The following is a 20,918-nucleotide window of genomic DNA, read 5'->3' as shown; positions in this document are numbered from 1 at the left end:
CGGCCAATTGCTTTGTACGTGGTCAACAAGGTTTCTTTGTCTGCACCCCAAGTGCTGCCAGCAAGTGAGTTGAGGACCTTGATTCTAGTTTTGACTTTATCGCAAATTGCTGCGGCATATAAGGATAATGTGTAAGAGCTGTCAAATGTGACGCCAAGTGTTTTGGGAAACTTGATGGTCGGAATCATTTCGTCATCAACCATCACAGTCAGCTCAGTATTCACCTCACATGTATTTATAGAGAACAATGTGGCTGCAGATTTGGTGGCAGATATCTTTAGATTCCTTGCAGCGAAATATAAGGCAAGTTCGTTGGGGTAGACGTTCAACCTATCGCAGATGTCAACAATGGGTGGGGGACTGGATGCCATGATCGTACAATCGTCCGCTTATACGATCTCTATGCCGTCTGAAGAGGGTGGAATGGAGGATAAACAGTACCGGAGATATCACCCCACCTTGGGGAACTCCCTGTTTCACTCTACGATGCTTCGACTTCTTATCCCTAAATTTCACAAATGACTGGCAACCACACAGATAATTCGCGACCCAGCGACCTCCAGTCCTGGCTGATGGGACCTGTTGACGATGTCCTCAAATGGTTTGGCATGGCTGACCGTGTCGAATGCCTTCGATAGGTCCAGTGCCACGAGGACCGTCCTATCACATGGCCTGGGCTGATTGAAGCCACGGCAAGTGTGTGCGGTATGGCGACTCCCCCAAACTCGGGGTCCTTTCCAGGCTTCAGTTTGCGGAATCACTCTGCTCATTTTCCAAACATCGGGAACTAAAAGAGTGTTCAAAGACAGGTTGGGGACAGTAGTCTGGTACTCAGCTTCAGGTAAATCGAGATTCTTCAACATCAATGTAGAGATTTCATCGGGGCCCAACGCCTTGGATGACATTCGTAACTTTGACCATGGTAAATTGTGATGGCTGTCCATCGACTCAGAGACCACAGATACGGCGAATGGCTCTCCTCCTTGTCATGTCATTCTCGGGATGCACAATAAATTGACGGTTGAACAATCTGGCGCATCTCTTCGGATCAGTCACGGTTACTTCGCCAAAAGTGACTGAGGTCCTGTCATCCCGTCTACCGGGGTTCGAGAGTAACTTAACAGTAGACCACAGCTTGCCTATACCGATGTTTAGATTACATTGCTCCAAGTGTTCCAGCCACAAATTCCGCATATGTTTCGTTGACTACCCTGTTTAGCTCCAGATTCAGCTTGCTGATTCTGGTGTTAATAGGGTCTATACAACGAATCCCATCACGCTCGCCACGGGCTCGTACGAGTACCACTGTCTGAGTCTGGAATTTGGGCCGCACTTGGGGTATTGGGCCGGCTGGTATAAAGCGAGCGACTGCTGTGTGAATGATGTCTCGAAATTTCCTCTTGGCAACTAGCACACCCGGGGGGAGGGGTGGCAATTCACTGAAGCGGCCTTCTTCCGATTGATAAACATCCGGCGCTCAGAGGTTATGAAGTCGGGTGGTCGGTCGATTGTAAGAATTATGGGAGGGGGTCTGATCCCAAAGAGATGACGGCTTGCCAGGGATACGTCACTCAGGAGATCAGGGGATGCAATGGAAATGTCTGGCGAGCTGCTGCACCTCCTTGTAATCCTAGTGGGGACATTCTCATTCACTGTGCAAAACGTAGAGCCTTCAATCTACTCTGCCAAAGCTATGCCACGCTGGTGGTTACCTATGGGAGAATGCCATGAAGTGTGATGCGCATTAAAGTCCGCTAGAAGCAGACGATTATGGGCAGATTGATATCCACTTATGTCGGGGTTGTAAGCTTGGCTATTAATTTGTAAGAGTATGACGAAACCAAAAAGTCCAAAAGGGCGTACAGGGCTCAATCAAGGATATGTCACTTTGAAGGTACTAAACGTGCAACGTATATTTCACAGAAGCGTTTAAACTTACCATAGACAATGCTTTTCTTTATTACTTCTCAAGATGTGGAAAAAGAACAAATTTTGTCACTTTGGAAGTACAAACCTTAGAAAACTTCCAATTTATTTTGCTGGTTACGGTCAAATGTAAGCTCTATTTAATTGAAATGCAAAAGTGTAGGGTGTTCAAAAATCAAATGGGCTGAACAAAAACTGTCATGCATTTTCTTTTAGACTCTTTTCTAAATCACAAGTTTTTAGTTTTCAAATAAAAAAAATTTTAAAAAAATCCATAAAATGCGCTACTCTCCCTATTACAATGGACAAATGTATATCGAAACTCAACCGCTATGGGATCATTACACTCATATGCCAAATAAATCATGGCATCGAAAGCCCTTCGAGCCACAACATACCATCAATCATTGGCGTGATTTGGAAGGCTCTCGAATGTCTCAGATATTGGCAAAGGATTTGTCGTTTAAAAACTGGAGTTGTTCGCGAATTCGCGAGAACGCCTGTCTACCTCTTTACTACACCACCGGTTATCGTTTTATACATCTAACTAAGAACTTTCCGGCTGGCTTCAAATGTTCACCATTGCCCATGAGTTTGGCCGAAGCCTCAGCAGAGAGGGATCATTATTGTAGAATGGAAAGGGAAGCGGAACGTTTGGAAAGAAAATCAAGCAAAACTGTAAAGAAGAGTAAAGAAGTCGTATCCAAGAGCAAACATAAAAAGAAATGAAGGAATTTCGCTGAAGCCAATGTTCAACTTGCAAGTGGAGCTTTCCTGTGCTGGCCTACAAGTTGAAGGTTTGCTAACTTTTTTCCTTATATTGTTAAATGGTTTGTATAGCTACAAAAGTGCAATAAAAAGTTGTATTTGTACAAACTTTTTAAAGAAAATGTTTGATGTGGGAAAATGTTGCAAGTAACGAATACTACAGTAGCTGCGAGAACATCGTCCATGGGTCTACAATATAATCCAATGGGAACCAAAGGCTCCACCTTAGGATGGGATGTATATTAATCTATTCATTCCGTTTGTAACACCTCGAAATATTGGTTTGTGAACCTTTAAAGTGTTGTAAAATCCAAGACTATCCAACCATGTCTCTCCGTCACGTCACAGGATGACTGTGAACACTACACGGGTTTGATGTCTGAGCTCCGATTTGTGCGGTATTCATCGTCATCACGAGAAACTCAGCCAGCCTCGTGCACAGGTTGCGGAAAGTGGAATGCTCCCTGTATATGGAGCATTTCATTCTCCGCTATCTGGCTGGAACTGTAGTCGGGGACACTCAACGGTATCTAAGTGAGAGCCCTCGCGATATCGACACTTGCTTAAATACTAAGTGCCAATAACACAAGACCAGTTAAATAACCAATGGCAGGCCATAGCATTCCCGCGGCGATCGGTCCTATGGGCCGAAACGTATAAGTTTGACGGGATCGCTATCTCCACCTATTAGTATGGCTACAACAACAAAATGTCTGTCCGTCTGTCCTTATATATTGAGCTGAATAGGTTTCACTGATTCTTTTCTCCATAGGCAGGATAAGTGCGAATATGGGCTAAATTAGACCAATCTCCAGATTGAAGGTCTTTCATCAATATAACGCCTTTATTACCCAATTTCGCTGAATAAATACGGCAAGAACCTCGAAATTCTTGGCGAATATGGTCCAGATCATTTTATATTTGAATATAGCTGTCACATAGACCGGTCGCCCCATGGTGGCATCTGCGCTCTCCTGTTGAGTCTTTTAAGAGTGCCCTTTTACTGACAAACCTATGCAGATAGGAGCTTGCACTTCAATAGGCTTGCCTCGCCTTTTTGGCAGATTTCAATCTTATCTGAGTTAACATTGAGACCCCTAGGTCCAGCCCGGTCGTATGCCATATCCAAGACCCTTTCCAATATCACTCCTAAGTATTTGACATTGTCAGATAATGAAATCGTTCTATCGAGGAAACGTGATGCGTCCAATTGGCCCGCCTTCGTCTTTCTTGTGGACAGGCAGATTTCAATCTTCTTTGAGTTTACATTGAGTCCCATAGGTCTAGCCAAGTCGTATGCCACATCCAAGACCCTTTCGCCACTTCCAGTTAGCCGATTCGGATACTTGCCCCTTAGAAGTATTATAACATCGTCTGTGTAGCAGACGGGTTCAAATCCCCCGTGAGTCTGCATGCGTAATAGGTAAAATGGCCGCCTGTGGCATACCCTGTGCCATTTTCTCCCATATCTTTATGTCATGGGACCCACAATTTGTCCACCTGTTCATTAGCTTGTGTTTAATCAAGTCTCTAAAGACCCGGTCTCTAAGGATTGGACCAGTGTGTCGGTCCGCAAAGCCCCCTCGATGTCAATGCACACCTATTGTACTTGGCATCGAAGAAATTTCCTCATCGAACCATATTTAGATATAGCTGTCGTAGGACTGATGAGCCGATCCATTAAAGAACAGGGGCAAACTTTTGCCTCATCAATGAGTGATGTTCGATTCAAGTTCAAGCTCAACGATAAGGGGCCTTTTTATAGCCGAGTGTGACCCCTTTTGGTAGAGAAGTATTTACATGGCTGTCATACCAAATGGTACAATACCTCACAAACGTCTCCAACATTAGGAGATATTAACCATCGGTAAAAATTTGTTTCTGATGTTCTCGCCAGGATTCGAACCCAGACGTTCAGCGTCATATGCGGATATGCTTACCTCTGCGCTTCGGTGGCCTCCGCAGCCGCATTTATTTTCCCATGTCGCTGAAATTTAGAAAAGAGTGTTAGACTAGTCCTCCTGAAATCCGAACAAAATATGGGCCATATCAGGCCGTATTTAGATACACCTACCGTGTAGACCGGAACAGTGAGTTGAATAATATTCGATGACATCCTTCTTAATAATTCTGAATCTGAACCGATTTCGAGCAAACTTCTCACATATTGTAGTAGTCGTCGAGAAAAGCGATGTGCAAATTTTTGTCAAGATTGGTCAATATATGCGCTTGCTGTGACTCTAGAAGATAAAATCTGCAGATATACGTATATATGGGAGCTTTATCTAAATCTGTACCGATTTCCATGAAATTGAAAAATAATAACGAGAGTCAAGAGAAAATCCTCCCTGCTAAAATTCGTTAGAATCGGTTAACAAATGGCCATAATATTGCAAAATTTCAGCCAAATCGGACATAAATTGCGGCTTCCAGGTGCTCAAGAAGTCAAATCCGGAGATCGGTTTATATGGGAGCCATATCAGGTTGAAGGCCGATTTGGACCGTAGTCGACACAGTTGTTGGAAGCTATAACGGAACACTACATGCAAAATTTCAGCCAAATCGGACAAAAATTGCGGCTTCCAGGTGCAAGAAGTCAAATCAGGAGATCGCTTTATATGGGAGCTATATCTAAATCTGAACCGATGTGGACCATTTGCAATCTCCAACGATCTACATCAAAATATAGTAACTGTGCAAAATTTCAAGCGGCTAGCTTCACGCGTTCGACAGCTATCGTGATGTCGATAGACGGACGGAAGGTCGGATGGACGGAAGGTCGGATGGACGGAAGGTCGGATGGACGGAAGGTCGGACGGATGGAAGGTCGGATAGACGGAAGGTCAGACGGACGGAAGATCGGACAGACGGTCGGAAGGTCGGACGGACGGAAGATCGCACAGACGGAAAGTCGGACGGACGGAAGGTCGGACGGACGAAAGGTCGGACGGACGGAAGGTCGGACGGACGGAAGATCGGACGGACGAAAGGTCGGACGGACGGTAGGTCAAGGTCGGGCGGACAGAAGGTCTGACGGACGAAAGGTCGCACGGACGGAAGGTCGGATAGACGGACGGACGGAAGGTCGGACGGACGGAAGATCGGACGGACGGAAGGTTGGACAGACGGAAGGTCGGACGGAAGGTTGGACAGACGGAAGGTCGGACGGAAGGTCGGACGGAAGGTCGGACGGAAGGTCGGTCGGACGGAAGGTCGGTCGGACGGAAGGTCGGTCGGACGGAAGGTCGGTCGGACGGAAGGTCGGAGAGACGGAAGATCGGATAGACGGAAGGTCGAACGAACGGAAGGTCGGACGAACGGGAGGTCGAACGGATGGAAGGTCAGACGGACGGAATGTCGGACGGACGGAAGGCCGGACGGACGGAAGGCGGGACGGACGGAAGGCCGGACGGACGGAAGGCCGGACGGACGGACGAAAGGTCGGATGGACATGGCCAGATCAATTCAGAACGACGAAATATGTGTCTAAGACCCCATAAAGTATATAAGTCCATCTAGCCCTGTCCGGCCGTCCGTCTGTCGAAAGCACGCTAACTTTCTAAATAGTAAAGCTGGGCACTAGAAGTTTTGCTCAAGTATTTCCTATTAGTGTAGGTCGAGTATTATTGTAAATGCGTCAAACCGGTCCATGTTTTGATATAGCTGCCATATAAACCGATCGGGGGTCTTGACTTCTTGAGCTTCTAGATAGTGCAATTCTTATCCGATTTTGCTGAATTTTTTCACATGTCGTGGGTCTTGACTTCTTGAGCTTCTAGATAGTGCAATTCTTATCCGATTTGGCTGAATTTTTGCACATGTCGTTTTGATATGGCTAGAGGGCGCAATTCTTAACCGATTTGGCCAAAATTATATCCATAGTCTTGGGTGTCCGGCTGAACTTAATGCGTTTTAATTTTTTAAGTTTTATCCCCCTTCCGAAGGGGACAAATCCCCATTCATTAAGCAATAATTTAAATATTTTTTATAAACATAAATTATGCATTTGCGGCAAATACAATCCCAATAACAAATTAATACAAATAAATAAATGACTTAAAAAATATGCATATGTACATCGGCCTTGAAAACGAAAACAACTCAATCAAATGGGTTCTGGTTTAATTTGCTTTTATGGTTTAATTACCATCTCCATCACAACTAGCACAGAAGAAAGATCTCACCCAACCATCTGTGTCAATATTTTGGAGCACACACTTTTCCTAATTACCTGTGTACGTCAAACTCACAAAATTTCCTCAATGAATTTTGTTTATTTTAACTTTCAATTTAGTTGTCAAACACCAAAAACTGTTGTGCGCTTTTTTTATATGCATTGAATTGAATGAAGCTTTAGAAAATAAAAACAACAAAAAAAGAAAATCCAAAAAAAAAAAACAAAAATATAAGAAAAAAAAACAAAACCCCCAAAAGCATACAGAAAATACAAAATGTGACAATAAATGAATGTAAACAACTGCAACAACCACAACAACAACAAGGAAAAGAAGCCCGAGCAACAGCTACTAATAGAACAACTAAAAACAACAACAACAACATCAACATACATAACAACTACTACTTCAACGCACAATAAAATGTTACCCATGAAGCTGCATCAAAATGTATTGCGAAGCATAAATTTCCCCCCAAAACCAATCTTAGCTCAGTATCTCTAGATGTTGCTGTGTGTGTGTGTGTATAAAACATTTATGTCTCATTTGCAAGTCGTATATGTACCATTTTTTTAGATTTTTTTCCAAAATTTACCAAAAACAAAAACCAACACCAATCACGTCAATAGTCATCACCTATCCCGTTACACATCTTTAAACGAACTTCCAAGCACCCTAATTTTGCACCACACTCAAACCAAAAAAAAAAGAAAACAATTTAGTAATTCACCACTAGCAAAAAAAAATACAGCAACTCACCACAAAAGAAAAAAAATCACCATAGACTTGCCACGTATAAACAGTGTTTTGTGTAAGAAAAATAAAAAAAAAACTCACCTCTATTCACCACCTACAACACCAAAGTCACCACTGCAAAAAGAAGATTTTCGCCTGGGAATTTTGTTTTCCTTATTTACCAAGTCAATACCACCAATCACTTCTAGCAAAGTAGTTTATTTTTTAAAAACGCCACCAAGCACCCAATAATCACTTGAAGAAAATAAAAAAAAACCAAAGGCAAACTCCTATCCACCACCACCACCACTAATTCCACCATCAAGACCACCAACGCCACTGGCTTTGACCAAACCTCAATTTAAAACAAAAAAAAAACACAAACAATATAGAGCCTCGTGCACCAGCAACACCGCCCTCCCCCCACACCATCTCTACAAACAAAACAATTTACGGCAGTGCCACCCATAACAGCCAAAACCTCCAGTCTCCAATCCAACATCACCATAATTGCCAATACCACCAACTCCACCACCACCACGTCGTCTACCTTGACTTTCCCAATTTATTTCATTGCATCATACAGAAAACGGCCGCACAATTGCACACAATTACTATCACAGATATCCACAGCGCTATTACTACCGCATGGAGCGTGGCACCGGCGGTGGTGGTCAACAACAGCAGCATCATCATCAGCAGCAGCAGCCACAATATCAGCAGCACCAGGCCTACTACCACCACGTACCGGCACAGCACCACACATTTATGACCGCCGCCTCGGATGAGCACATTGGCAAGTCGTCCTTTGACAATCCGGCCACCAAAAAGAAACCACCCAAATTGAAGGCCATCAATCGCAGCATATCCATGGCCATCGATAACTATGATGCCGTGCCGCCAGGCTCTGGCCTGGTGGACGACTCGTCACTGATTGTGGAACAGCCCATCATACATCGCGCTGCCTCGCCGGTTGCCATACGCTCGGCTCCACCACCGCAAACATTGGCCCTGCCCTCGTCCTCGTCGCATGGAGGTTTTGGCGGTAGTGGGGCGGTATCACCAGCACTGTCTTCTTCGCGCAAGCAATTGCACCACCTGCACAGCTTCCAGCAGATGGCCACCCAGGCACGTCAGTTTAGTCAGCAGGCCTCGCACTCGAGTTCAACCAGCTCGCCCATAGGTCAGGCGGTCAGTCCGATACTGGGGGGCAGCAGTGGTAGAATTGGTGGCGGCGGTGGTGTTGGTGGTGATGGCTACCCATCCACCGCTTCACAGCATGCTTACCGCCACTCCTCCCAACATCAGCCTGACATTTATTTGGTTAGCAGTAGTAGTCTGGTGGACGATGTGGGGCGTGGTGGCCTAGGCGGCGGTCCGGCCTCCGCCTCGCCCATTCAGTTCATCGATGACTATATGTTGCCGCCCTCACATCGTCAGCAGCAACAGCAGCAGCTGCAACAGCAACAGCATGCCACACATCCTTTGAAAAAATCACAATTTCGTCGTTCTGACACTATCGATATACATCCGGCTTCTACTTTTCAGATGAAAAAGACGCATTCGTTTCATGCGCCGCACGACCAGGACCCGGCCCTCATGGACCCCTTGCTATTGACTGCTCCCGCACAGCCCTCCTCCTCGGCGTCCTCGTCACGACGCACCAGCTCGGTGAGGGGCAACTTCCTAATGCCTGGTCATGCGGCCACCAAGGAATTGAGTCGTTCACCCTCGCCCAGTAGGCGGGGCGCCAAGTCCCATCGCTCACTGCACGATCCGCAGCGGAGGCCCAGTGCCAAGCCCGAGTCGGTGGTGGATTCGCAAATACGGCATCCATCACTCAACGATGATCTGCTGGATCCCGTGGATGTCAGATCATCCGGCCTACTCGCCCCCACCAATCTCTCGCTGGAAAACGAGCTCTTTTTGGAATCACGCTCACGCAGTAACAGCCACAACAAGATGGAGGATGTCGGCCTCGCCGATCGCATATCCATGAGAAAGACCTCGGGCTCCTTCGAAGATCCCAGCAGTGTGCATCCGGTGTCGATCTCGGCCGCCACAAGTTCGCTGAAAAAACGAGATCACTCCCATTCCGCAAGGCAACACAGTACGCACAGTCTAGAGTTAGATGGGCGACCATCCACATCAGCAGCAGCAGCAGCCGCGGCGGCCGCCGCCGCAGCCGCTGGTGGTGGCGGTGCCCATTCCTCTTTGCATTTACACAGTGCCGCTGCTGCCGCAACAGCGGCATACCACTTCAAGCGAGGCACCCAGCATGGCCGCTCTCTCTATTTATCTCCCAACAATCTGGAAGAAGTACAAGTCCATCATCGTCCAGCAGTGCTGGCGGCAGCGGCAGCCTTTGGCGGCACCAATGCCAGTGCTGCGAGTAGCATAAAACAGGCCAAAGCCTTGCACAGTGCCAGCATGCGCTTGCGCACATATCGTGAAACATTGAGTGCCACGAAAAAATCGAAAAGCTTTATTGGCGACAGTACCTACCCACCACCCCTTGTAAGTGTCTCTAATGAATTTGTGGCACTGACCTCACCCCACCGACGCAACAGTGGTCGAGCTTTGGCCAGCGCCACTACCTCAGGCGGAGCCACCACCATCGATGACATCAAGCGTAGTCCTAGGCCCGTGTCGTTGGGCGCCAGCTCCTCGCCCGCGGGGACAGTGACGACGGCCTTCATGGAGGAGAAAAGACCCTCGTTCGAGCGCAAAACCTCAATGAGCTATGAACTGGGCGATGCAGCTTTCGAGCAGGTGCTAAGGCCGTTTCATCACAAGGCTGCAGCTGGCATTGGAACACGTAAATTGCCCACCCATCTCTTCCAGCATATAAGCATTTGTATTCACCTCAAACTTCCTAAACCTTTTCAGATGAGACCGCTGACGATGAGGAGGCCGACCGCAAACGTAAACGCATCGTCTGCATTGTGATGACCGTGTTCTTGTGTTTGGTGTGTGCCGCCGTATTTGTGGTCATAATGACGCTGACACATTCATCAGGCCAATCGCATTATACACCCCATGGCCATATAGGCAAGAAGATCAATACCTATAATCGTGATGTGCCAGTGCATTATAACGGTATGATTATCCTTTAAGAGTATTGTAAGCATATGCGTGTGTGTGTGTGTGAGAGAGAGAGTTAAAATGTTGCTGCTCTTTTTTTTAGTTGAAGTTTAAACCACCTGGAAATAAGATTGCCATGACATTTACTGTTTCCACTTTCCGGCCTTTTTTTATTTTCCTTTACCATTCACCAAACCTTTTTCCTGGTTTTCCTTTGTCCTCCTCTGCTATCAATAAACCACACAATGTTTGATTGATGATGTCAAACATGGAAATTGATTGAAAATTTTTTTTTTCCTTTGCCATGTTGGCCAAAGTTTTGACATATCCATAAGCAAATGAAACAGCAACGAATGGCGATAGGAACGCACAGCGCACAAGAGCCCCTTGTCAAACGTATGTATTATTGATGAGGTCAGTGGAGCAAATCATTTGCAGTTGTTGATGGTGCAATTTTATCGCATTTGCGTTGCTGTGGTTTTGTGGCCCAGTCTTGATAACATTAAGACCTCACTACAATGAGCAATGCAGACAGGTAACGAATATACAGTCTGATCTTATAACAGAATTTAGCCAAGGGCATTATATGACCAAGAGCGAATTTTAGGCGGTGTTGAGAATTTTGTCTGTGGAGATTACGATAGCCTCTAAATGGAACCTGTAAGGTAAGGCAAAAGTTGGGCTAAGCCGACTATTTAATACATCCTCAGAGATGGCATTAATCTCCTTCTTACACTTCAAGCCAGTTCGTGACCTTACCGCCTTGCATGTTATTACCCCGATGGTCAGTTTACTGTACGTAAAGATATTTACATCGATGTCCTCGCGTTTACACCACACCACCTCATGCATACCGTGATCGCCTGGATCTCCGACTGCAGGACCGTATTATAGTCAGATAGTCGAAAACAGATCTCTATTCCTGGGTTCTTAATGTAGACTCCCAGCCCCACTCGGTCCTCTAGCTTTTATCCATCTGTGCAGCATGATCTTCCAGATGACAATTCCAGCAAATTCAAATTTGTTCATGAAGGGACACTTATCTCACTTATCAATGAGTGCTGTCCGATTCAAGTTTAAGCTGACAAGGAGCCTCATTTTTATAGCCAAGTCCGAACGGCGTGCCGCAGTGCAACACCTCTTTGGGGAGAAGTTTTTACACAAATGTCGCCAGCATTAGGAGGGGGTTTCCACCGTTAAAAAATGTTTTCTGATGTTCTCGTCAGGATTCGAACCCAGGCGTTCGGCGTCATTGGTGAACATGCCAACCTCTGCTCTTCTGTGGCCTTCTTTTGGCAATAACAATGTGCCGTCAATCCAAGAGTGTTCCTTTGGCTGCAGTGTTTCGAACTCTACCTCAAGTGTCATTTCCAGGTATCCGATCGGATACCTCTTCTAATCCATCCGAGTTTCCTACCGTCGGCTCGGATATAACGAGATGGCATTACCTACTCCTATCCCCTATCCTTTCTCCCATCGCCTTAAGTCTCGTAGTCGCAGTGGCTGCCTCGCACTTAATCTGTATGTCTATGGGTCGGATATCTAGAATATGCTCCTAGTGGGCGTGGTCCTCATCGCTCCGCCTATGTCAAGACAACATGTTCTCTGAACCTGTTGTATGGTCCTTATGTTGCACTTTTTCTCCATAGCAGTCCTCCAAACTACTGAGGCGTAAGGAAGTATTGATCTAATCATACTTCTATAGAGCCAGTGGACTATCCTCGAATTCAGGCCCCATTTCGAACCTACAGCCCGTCCACATAGTGCCCAACATCTGTGAGCCTTCTCAGTACGCTCCTGAATGTGACACTTTCAAATAATTTTCCTATCCAAGATCACTCCTACGTATTTAACCTTATCAAATGCAAATTTTGCCCATGAACATTCCACTAAGGAACAGTGGAAAACTTCTCACATATCAATGAATGCAGTCCGATTCAAGTTTAAGTTCAATGATAAGGGGCCTCCTTTTTATAGCCGAGTCCGAACTGCGTACCGCAGTGCGACACCTCTTTGGAGAGAAATTTTACATGGCATAATACATCACAAATGTTGTCAGCATTAGTAGGGGAAAAGCACGGCAGAAAATTTTTTCTGCCAGGATTCGAACCCAGGCTTTCAGCGTCATAGGGGGACATGCTAACCTCTGCGCTACGGTGGCCTTTGACCTTATCCACCTTCGTCTTCCTCTTAAACAGGCATATTTCAGTCTTCTCTGGGTAAACATTGAGACCCCTGGGTCTAGCCCAGTCGTTTCCCATCTTCAAGACCCTTTCGACCCCTTTGAATACCCGATTCGGACTCTTGGGACTCAAAAGTGTTATAACATCGCAAAGCACGTGTATTCGAATCCTTTCTCAGTCAGCAATAGTAGGCCATTCATGGATGACTCCTAAGAGGAAGCGGTCAAATGCACCGCTACTCACTACAAGGCGTATTTTGACAGGCTTGGGATCCATAGACCTAGAGAGATGGACCAATAGAGGGACTCCTGAAGGAGGGGTACTGTATTCATTACTTTGAAATATGGCGCTTACCAAGACATTATTGTCTGTGGAAAAAAGTGATGTTAAAGTGATCACGTCTACTGATGACAATGGCGGAAAGTTTCCCTCAGCGACATACGTAAGGAAGGCCTTAGTAAAAAAATTGCAAATTTTGCCCATGAACATTCCACTAAGGAACAGGGACAAACTTCTCACATATCAATGAGTGCAGTCCGATTCAAGTTTAAGCTCAATGATAAGGGGACTCCTTTTTGTAGTCGAGCTTGAACGGCATGCCGCGTATCTCACAAATGTTGCCAGTAGTAGGAGGGGGAATACCACCGCTTCTGTTGATCTTCCCAGGAAACGAACCCAGGCGTTCAGCGTCATAGGCGGACCTCTGCTCGACGGTGGCCCCAAGAAGATCAAAGTACTTTAACGTATTTAGTGGCGGATAGTGCTCGAGGCGTTAATCCGTGAAAGATGGAAGTTGTTCTTTTTAGCAAGCAATGCAAGATACCAACAGTGGCCAACACCAGGAGGGTGTATAAAAGCTCTCTAGGTGTAATTGTTTTGGAATGACTTCGAATCTCTCAATAAAGAATCTTCTGTGTACAACATTTACGGATGATAACCAGTCCGAACCTGTTTGTGGTCCTACTAGAAGTAAAGGGCATATTATTGGGTTGCCCAAAAAGTAATTGCGGATTTTTTAAAAGAAAGTAAATGCATTTTTAATAAAACTTAGAATGATCTTTAATCAAATATACTTTTTTTACACTTTTTTTCTAAAGCAAGCTAAAAGTAACAGCTGATAACTGACAGAAGAAAGAATGCAATTACAGAGTCACAAGCTGTGAAAAAATTTGTCAACGCCGACTATATGAAAAATCCGCAATTACTTTTTGGGCAACCAAATAGTATCCCGAATCGAATACCACAGCAGTCAGGAGACCCTGAAACTTTGATTTCATCCTGGCTATTGGCCCCGTATGGGAATAACATGGTGACTGTGAAATTACAAATTTGCCCATTAACATTCCATTAAAGAGCAGAGGCAAACTTCTCACATGCAAATGATTGCTATCCGATTCAATTTTAAGCTTAGTGATAAGGTGCCTCCTTTTTATACCCGAGTCCGAATGGCGAGCCGCAGAGCGACACCTCTTTTGGGAGAAATTTTCACATGGCAAAGTACCTAACAAATGTCGCCAGCATTAGGAATAACCACTCGCCAGGGACCGAAACCCAGGCTTTTACCTGGGTTTACCTCTGCGCTAAGGTTCCCCGAATCTGATACTACAGGAGTCGGAAGACCCTGAAACATTAGTTTCAGCCTGACTATTGTTCCCGTATGGAAAGAAAATGGTGCCTATAAAAACATGTGAAAAACTACTCACATATCACTGACTGCTGTCATTCATGTTTAAGCTCAATGATAAGGGCCCTCCTTATAATTTTCGTGTCCGAACGGCGTATCGCAGAGCGACATGTCGCCAGCATTGGGAGGGTATAACCATGCTAACTTCTGCACTACGTTGGCCTACCCTTGATTGCTTGAATTTACAAAATAATTGAAGCGTGATATTTTTAGTGCTCCCCATATTTTCTCCTCTCACAACTCAATTGGCTGAGTTTACAAACTTTTCGCGAAAACTGATGAACTATTACCCTGGGGGGCTAAGCAGAAAATGCGACTTCACGTAGCCGGTATCGCCACCATCCAAATGGCCATATTAGAAAAAAATTCACCTCTAAACTCACATGGTGCGTAAAATCATTCGCATCACTTGTCAGATGCAAAAATACAGCCAAACTCATAGCAATCTTATTTCCTAGGTAGTATTTTCTTTTTTCTTTAGACAAACTCTTCTCTATTTTCTTTTCCTTCACGTTTTTTTTTTTTTTTTTTGAATATTTTTTCCATTTTGTGTGTGATCAAAGAGTGTTTGGTATGCGAAAAATGTTATCGTTTCGTACGTGAGTGTTTCAAGCAGTAACAAATTGGCAAAGTGTTCATTCTTGTGTATATTGTGTGATGGAATGTGATGTGATGACCAGCTACTCCCTGGATATTAAGTGCAGGGATAAGACTGAGCCATCATATACTGCTATATTTGATAAATGGAAGTGTGATGGTGAGAAAAAGTGATGAAATGTCTAACAAAAAATAAAAAGTGCTTAAAATCATGAATACTACTACAAAAATTACATATAAAAACAATTACTTTTTTAACAAAAATTTTGTAATTTTATCCTTTTTAAAAATATATCCAATGAAATGAATTCTCCGAAAAATATGCAATCCAAATGTTTCATTAACTACCAATTAACTTCAACTAATGGTAATGAAGGTATAGGAAATTTCGAACAAAGCATCGAGAATGTTACAGTTGGTGAGGTATATGCAGAAATAGGCCGTATGCAGCTAAAGAAATGTCCAGGTTTCGACTTAATAAATACTGAAATACTAAGAAATCTTACATATAATTGCATCATTAAAATAACCCAATTATTTAATTCCTGCTTCAAGTTAAGAAGAATGCCAACTTTTTGGAAAATTGCAGAAATCCGTATGATACCTAAACCAGGTAAACCTACAACAGAGGTAACCTCATATAGACCAATATCTCTACTACCAATGTTATCCAAACTGCTAGAAAAACTGTTTTTGAGTCGTTTAAACCCCATTATTGCAGAAAAAAATCTCATACCAGACCATCAATTTGGTTTTAGAAATTCCCATTCAACTATTGACCAGATACACCGCATAACTAATACTATTGAACAAAGCTTTGAGGATAAAAAAATATGTTCTGCTGTATTCTTAGATGTGTCGCAGGCTTTTGACAAAGTATGCCATGTCGGGCTTATAAGGAAATTAAGCAGGATGTTGCCTGAAATATATGTTGAATTTCTAAAATCATTCTTATCGGATAGATTCTTCAGAATTAAACAGGATGACTCCTACTCAGACATGAAGAAAATTGGTACAGGTGTGCCTCAAGGAAGTATCCTAGGTCCCGTCCTATATCTTTTATACACTAGCGATTTGCCAGAACCACCAAACTCAGTCATTGCAACTTTTGCGGATGATACTGCTATACTTGCTGTGGCAGATACAGAGGAGCAAGCAATCACTAAATTGCAACAAGCTCTTAATGAAATAAATCGTTGGGCCTCTGTTTGGCAAATAAAGTTGAACCATTCGAAGTCGGTTCATGTAAACTTTACAAATAAAGCTACCAGGAACATCCCCGTGCATATAAATGGAGTCAGTATCCCTTATTCGGACAATGCGAAATATCTTGGTATGACCCTGGATTCGAAATTACGCTGGAAAGCGCATGTCAAGAAGAAAATCGAAGAACTTAATATTAAATGGTCAAAACTCAAATATCTTATGGGCAGGAAATCTGAACTTTCCATTCAAAACAAATTACTTTTATATAATCAACAATTAAAACCAATATGGCTATATGGCATCCAACTATGGGGTTGCACGCATAAGAAATATATCTACATGATTCAAAATTTTCAAAATAAAGTACTAAGGAGCATAGTTAACGCCCCTTGGTATGTTCGCAACAGTGATCTCCATAGAGACCTCCGCATGAACACAGTGTCAGAGGAAATATCAATTGCAGCAACGAAACATGATGCCAGATTACGCCTTCATGTAAATCCAGAAGCCATTAATCTCAATGATCCAAGTACCAGACGTAGACTGAATAGAACTAAACCCTATGATCTCTTAATATCATGAGCTTTAAACTTATTTATTTTCTTTTTGTTTCCAATGTAAAATAAATTTACAGATAGATTATATAAAATTTACATATTTTCAATGATAATTATGTTAAATTTGAAAAAAATTGCTTGTTAGCTTCTTATTGAAAGCTAGTTGCAATTAAAATAAAAAAAAAAAAAAAAAAAAAAAAAAAAAAAAAAAATTAACTACCAATATTAAAAATTTTCATGGAAAATAATCATAGCATACTTATAGGCATTGGTCTCCACGATGGCCGAATTTGTAGCATGCTTGGATTATCATTGTAATTCCGGCACGGGATAGCTGTGAGTACCACACCGGCTGGAACATTGAGGTCCGATCTGTGTTCTCTTCATTACTGTCATCGATAGTGAAATGCTCCATAGCTTCAACGGCTGTCGCGGACTATCAGCGGTATAGAGCGGAGAGTCTCAGTGAGAGGCCAGGCGGCACCGGCTCTTGCAGAAATACTGAGTGCACCACACAGGCTTGAACATTGAGGTCCGATCTGTGTGGTGTTCATTGCTGTCACGGATAGTGGAATGCTCCATACGGAGTAGTTGCAACGGCAGTCGCGGACAATCAGTGGTATCGAGCGAAAAGTCTCAGTGAGAAGCCGGGCGGCACCAGCTCTTGCATAAATACTGAGTACGTATGATGCTCGATATGACAAGGCGGGTAAGGGCAAAGGCCACACTGTTCCCGCGGCGATCGGACCTTTGGACCGGAACGAGCTTGCTCACCTTCCGGAGCTTGGCAAGGATCGCCACCTCCGCATAAAGATGTGGCTACAACAACAACAACATCTATTGTGGAGGTCGTGGGTTGGCTTCCCAGCAGAGATCTGGTCTGTTTCTACTGTGGTAACGCAATGGACTAAAACAAACTGCCATAGTAACCTAACTTTAATCAAGGTAACCTATAGGCATTAATATAGGGTTATCAAAACAAGGTTTGGTTTTTTATACCCTCCACCATAGGATTTGGGTAACTCTCGAAAAATTCATCTGAGACCCCCTAAAGTATATATATTCTTAATCGTCATGACATTTTAAGTCGATCTAGCCATGTCCGTCCATCTGTCTGTCAAAAGAACGCTAACTTTGGAAGGAGCAAAGCTATCCGCTTGAAACTTTGCTCAAATACTTCATATTAGTGTAGGCCGGTTGGGATTTTAAATGGGCCATATCGGTCCATGTGTTGATATAGCTACCATGAAAATTGATCTGGGATATTGACTTCTTGAACCTCTAGAGGGCGCAATTCCTATCCGATTTAGCTGAAATTTTGCACGAGGTGTTTTGTTATGATTTCCAACAACTGTTCTAAGTATGGTTTAAATCGCTCCCTAACCTGATATAGCTGTCATATAATCCCATCTGGGGTCTTGACTTCTTGAGCCTCTAGAGGGCGTAATTCTTTTCCGATTTAGCTGAAATTTTGCATGACGTGTTTCAATATGACTTTCAACAACTGTGCTAAGTATGGTTCAAATCAGTCCATAACCTGATATAGCTGCCATATAGACCGATCTGGGGTCTTGACTTCTTGAGCCTCTAGAGGGCGCAATTCTTCTCGGATTTAGCTGAAATTTTGCGTGACGTATTTTAATATGGCTTTTAACAACTGTGCTATGTATGGTTCAAATCAGTCCCTAACCTGATATAGCTGTCATATAATCCCATCTGGGGTCTTGACTTCTTGAGCCTCTAGAGGGCGCAATTCCTACCCGATTTAGCCGAAATTTTGCATAAGGTGTTTTGTTATGATTTCCAACAACTGTGTTAAGTATGGTTCAAATCGGTCCATAACCTGATATAGCTGCCATATAAACCGATCTGGTGTCTTGACTTCTTGAGCCTCTAGAGGGCGCAATTCCTTTACGATTTGGCTGAAATTTTGCATGAGGTGTTTTGTTACGACTTTCTACAAATGTGCCATATATGGTTCAAATCGTTATTTAACCTGATATAGCAGCCAGATAAACCGATCTTGAATCTTGATTTCCTGAGCCTCAAGAGGGCCTAATTATCATCCGATTTAGATGAAATTTTGTACAACGGCTTCTCCCATGACCTTCAACATATGTGTCACATATGGTCTGAAATCTGTTTATAGCCTGATGCAGCTCCTTTATAATTCGATCTCCCTATTTTGCTTCTTGAACCAATAAAGTTCGCAATTCTCATTCGATTTAGTTGAAATTGTACACAATGACTTCTCCTATGGTCTCCAACATTCAAATCAATTATGGTTCGCATCGGACCATAACTTGATATAGCTCCAATAGCATAACAATGATTTTCTTTTATCCTTTGTTCGCCTAAAAAGAGATACGGGGAAAAGAACTCGACGAGAAGAAAATGCGATCCATGGTGGAGGGTATATAAGGCTTGGCCCGGCCGAATATTCGTTAACAATTCTTAGCTACTATGAAAAGTGCTTAATTATAGAAACCAGTTTTTTAGATAAAAATCATAAAATTAAAAACAAATTTAAAACAAATTTTGTTTAACAAAAAATACTAAGTTAAAGTTCACATTTTCCTAAAAACGGTTTATTAGAGAAGTGCAAAGATTCCTCCAAAATGTATCCTTCAAGTATCATTTCCACTAAAACAATGTACATTTTTCATAGCATACTTGTGGGCTGTCATATAGGCGTTTTAAAGGGAATTCTGAGATTTTTCGCTTGAATCAACAAAAGCCAATTTATAAAAAAACAAATTAAAAATTAATGTATATAAAAAAATATTTGAAATTTATTATTTCGAATACATGCAACGCTTGAAATGAATTCTGCGAAAAAGTAGTCAAACTTCATTACTTGAAAAATATCTTTGTTGCTTGTTAAATCCTGTAGATTTTTATAGCATACTTGTAGGTTGTACCAAGAAAAAAATTTTTTTTTAACAAACCTTAAATTTTACACGCGCATGAATCAGCACTTCCAATTATCACACCTCAAGCTAAAGCATAATTTTGTAAATCTCATCAGGCTGGTTGCCAGGATATGAATAGCATTTCTATGACGCGCTTCGAAAGTAAATCTAAGCTGTACAAGGACATTAATGGCAAGTGGGCAGGGGAAAGTAAATCATTTAGGAATAACGAATGAAATTTATAAAACAATTTCTTGGAAATTCTTATATTCGTGATATTTACAAAAAAATTCAGATGAAAAGTATGCCATGACAGTTTTATAACATATCATCTGATATGTATGCTCTTTTAATAATTCTTTCATTTAGAGGTTTATGTTTAAATGTTTTGTTAGAAACCAATCGCTTTTAATACCCACTTTCATAGAAAGGGCGGTATACTAATCTAGTCATTCAGTTTGTAACACATCGGAATATTGATCTGAGACCCCATGAAGACCATATGTTATTGATCGTAGTGACATTTTAAGTCTATATAGTCATGTCCGTTCGTCCGTTCGTCATCTTTCGGTCCGTCCGTCCATCTGTGAAAATCACAACAGCGGTCGAACAAATGGAGATATCCGCTTGAAAATTTTCGCACATACTTCTTGTTGATTAAGGACGTTGGGGATTGCAAATGGGTAATATCGGTTCAGATTTGGATATAGCTTCGATATATATTGGTCCTTCGGCCTGAGTTCTTGAGCCCCTAGAACTACATCGGGTAATCAGCGAAATCGCGTAATATGTGCGACTTCTATGGACCTTAGACCTTACATCGGGAGGCCCGTATATATGGGAGCTGTATCAAGATATTGTCCGATCTGAGCCGTATTCGATACGGATGTCGAGGATTCTAAGGTTACCCATTGAGCCGACTTCTATGGGTCTTAGACCTTAAATCGAGAGATCGGTCTATATGGAGACTATATCAAAATAATGTCCGATGTGCATCATATTCGGATTCGGATGTTGAAGGTACTGAAACAATTCAATGTGCCAAGTTTCAGCGAAATTGGGTGATTAATGCGCCTTTTATTGCCTCAGGA

General features: G+C 43.1%; 2 protein-coding genes across 4 annotated transcripts in view; both read left to right on the top strand.

Annotated features, from left to right (window-relative positions):
• The window catches only part of LOC106088399 (mucin-5AC), a 612,109-nt gene that overhangs the window by 570,655 nt on the left and 20,536 nt on the right, over positions 1-20,918 (top strand). For 2 of the 3 annotated variants that reach the window (XM_059368396.1, XM_059368395.1), the window contains exons 2-3: positions 6,989-10,422; positions 10,494-10,703. The exons of the other annotated variant lie outside the window; for it this stretch is intronic. In XM_059368396.1, coding sequence (XP_059224379.1) covers positions 8,253-10,422; positions 10,494-10,703 — 2,380 coding nt within the window. In that variant the 5' untranslated portion in view covers positions 6,989-8,252. The remainder of the gene's footprint in view (positions 1-6,988; positions 10,423-10,493; positions 10,704-20,918) is intronic. 3 annotated transcript variants of the gene reach the window in all.
• Positions 2,186-2,804, top strand: LOC106081033 (uncharacterized). Its single transcript, XM_013242708.2, has one exon. It carries the CDS (start codon positions 2,206-2,208, stop codon positions 2,653-2,655), a length of 450 nt encoding a protein of 149 aa, XP_013098162.2. The 5' UTR covers positions 2,186-2,205; the 3' UTR covers positions 2,656-2,804.

This window comes from Stomoxys calcitrans, chromosome 5 (assembly GCF_963082655.1).
Source record: "Stomoxys calcitrans chromosome 5, idStoCalc2.1, whole genome shotgun sequence".
Taxonomy (NCBI): Eukaryota; Metazoa; Arthropoda; class Insecta; order Diptera; family Muscidae; genus Stomoxys; species Stomoxys calcitrans.
This window is presented reverse-complemented; position numbering and strand designations above follow the sequence as displayed.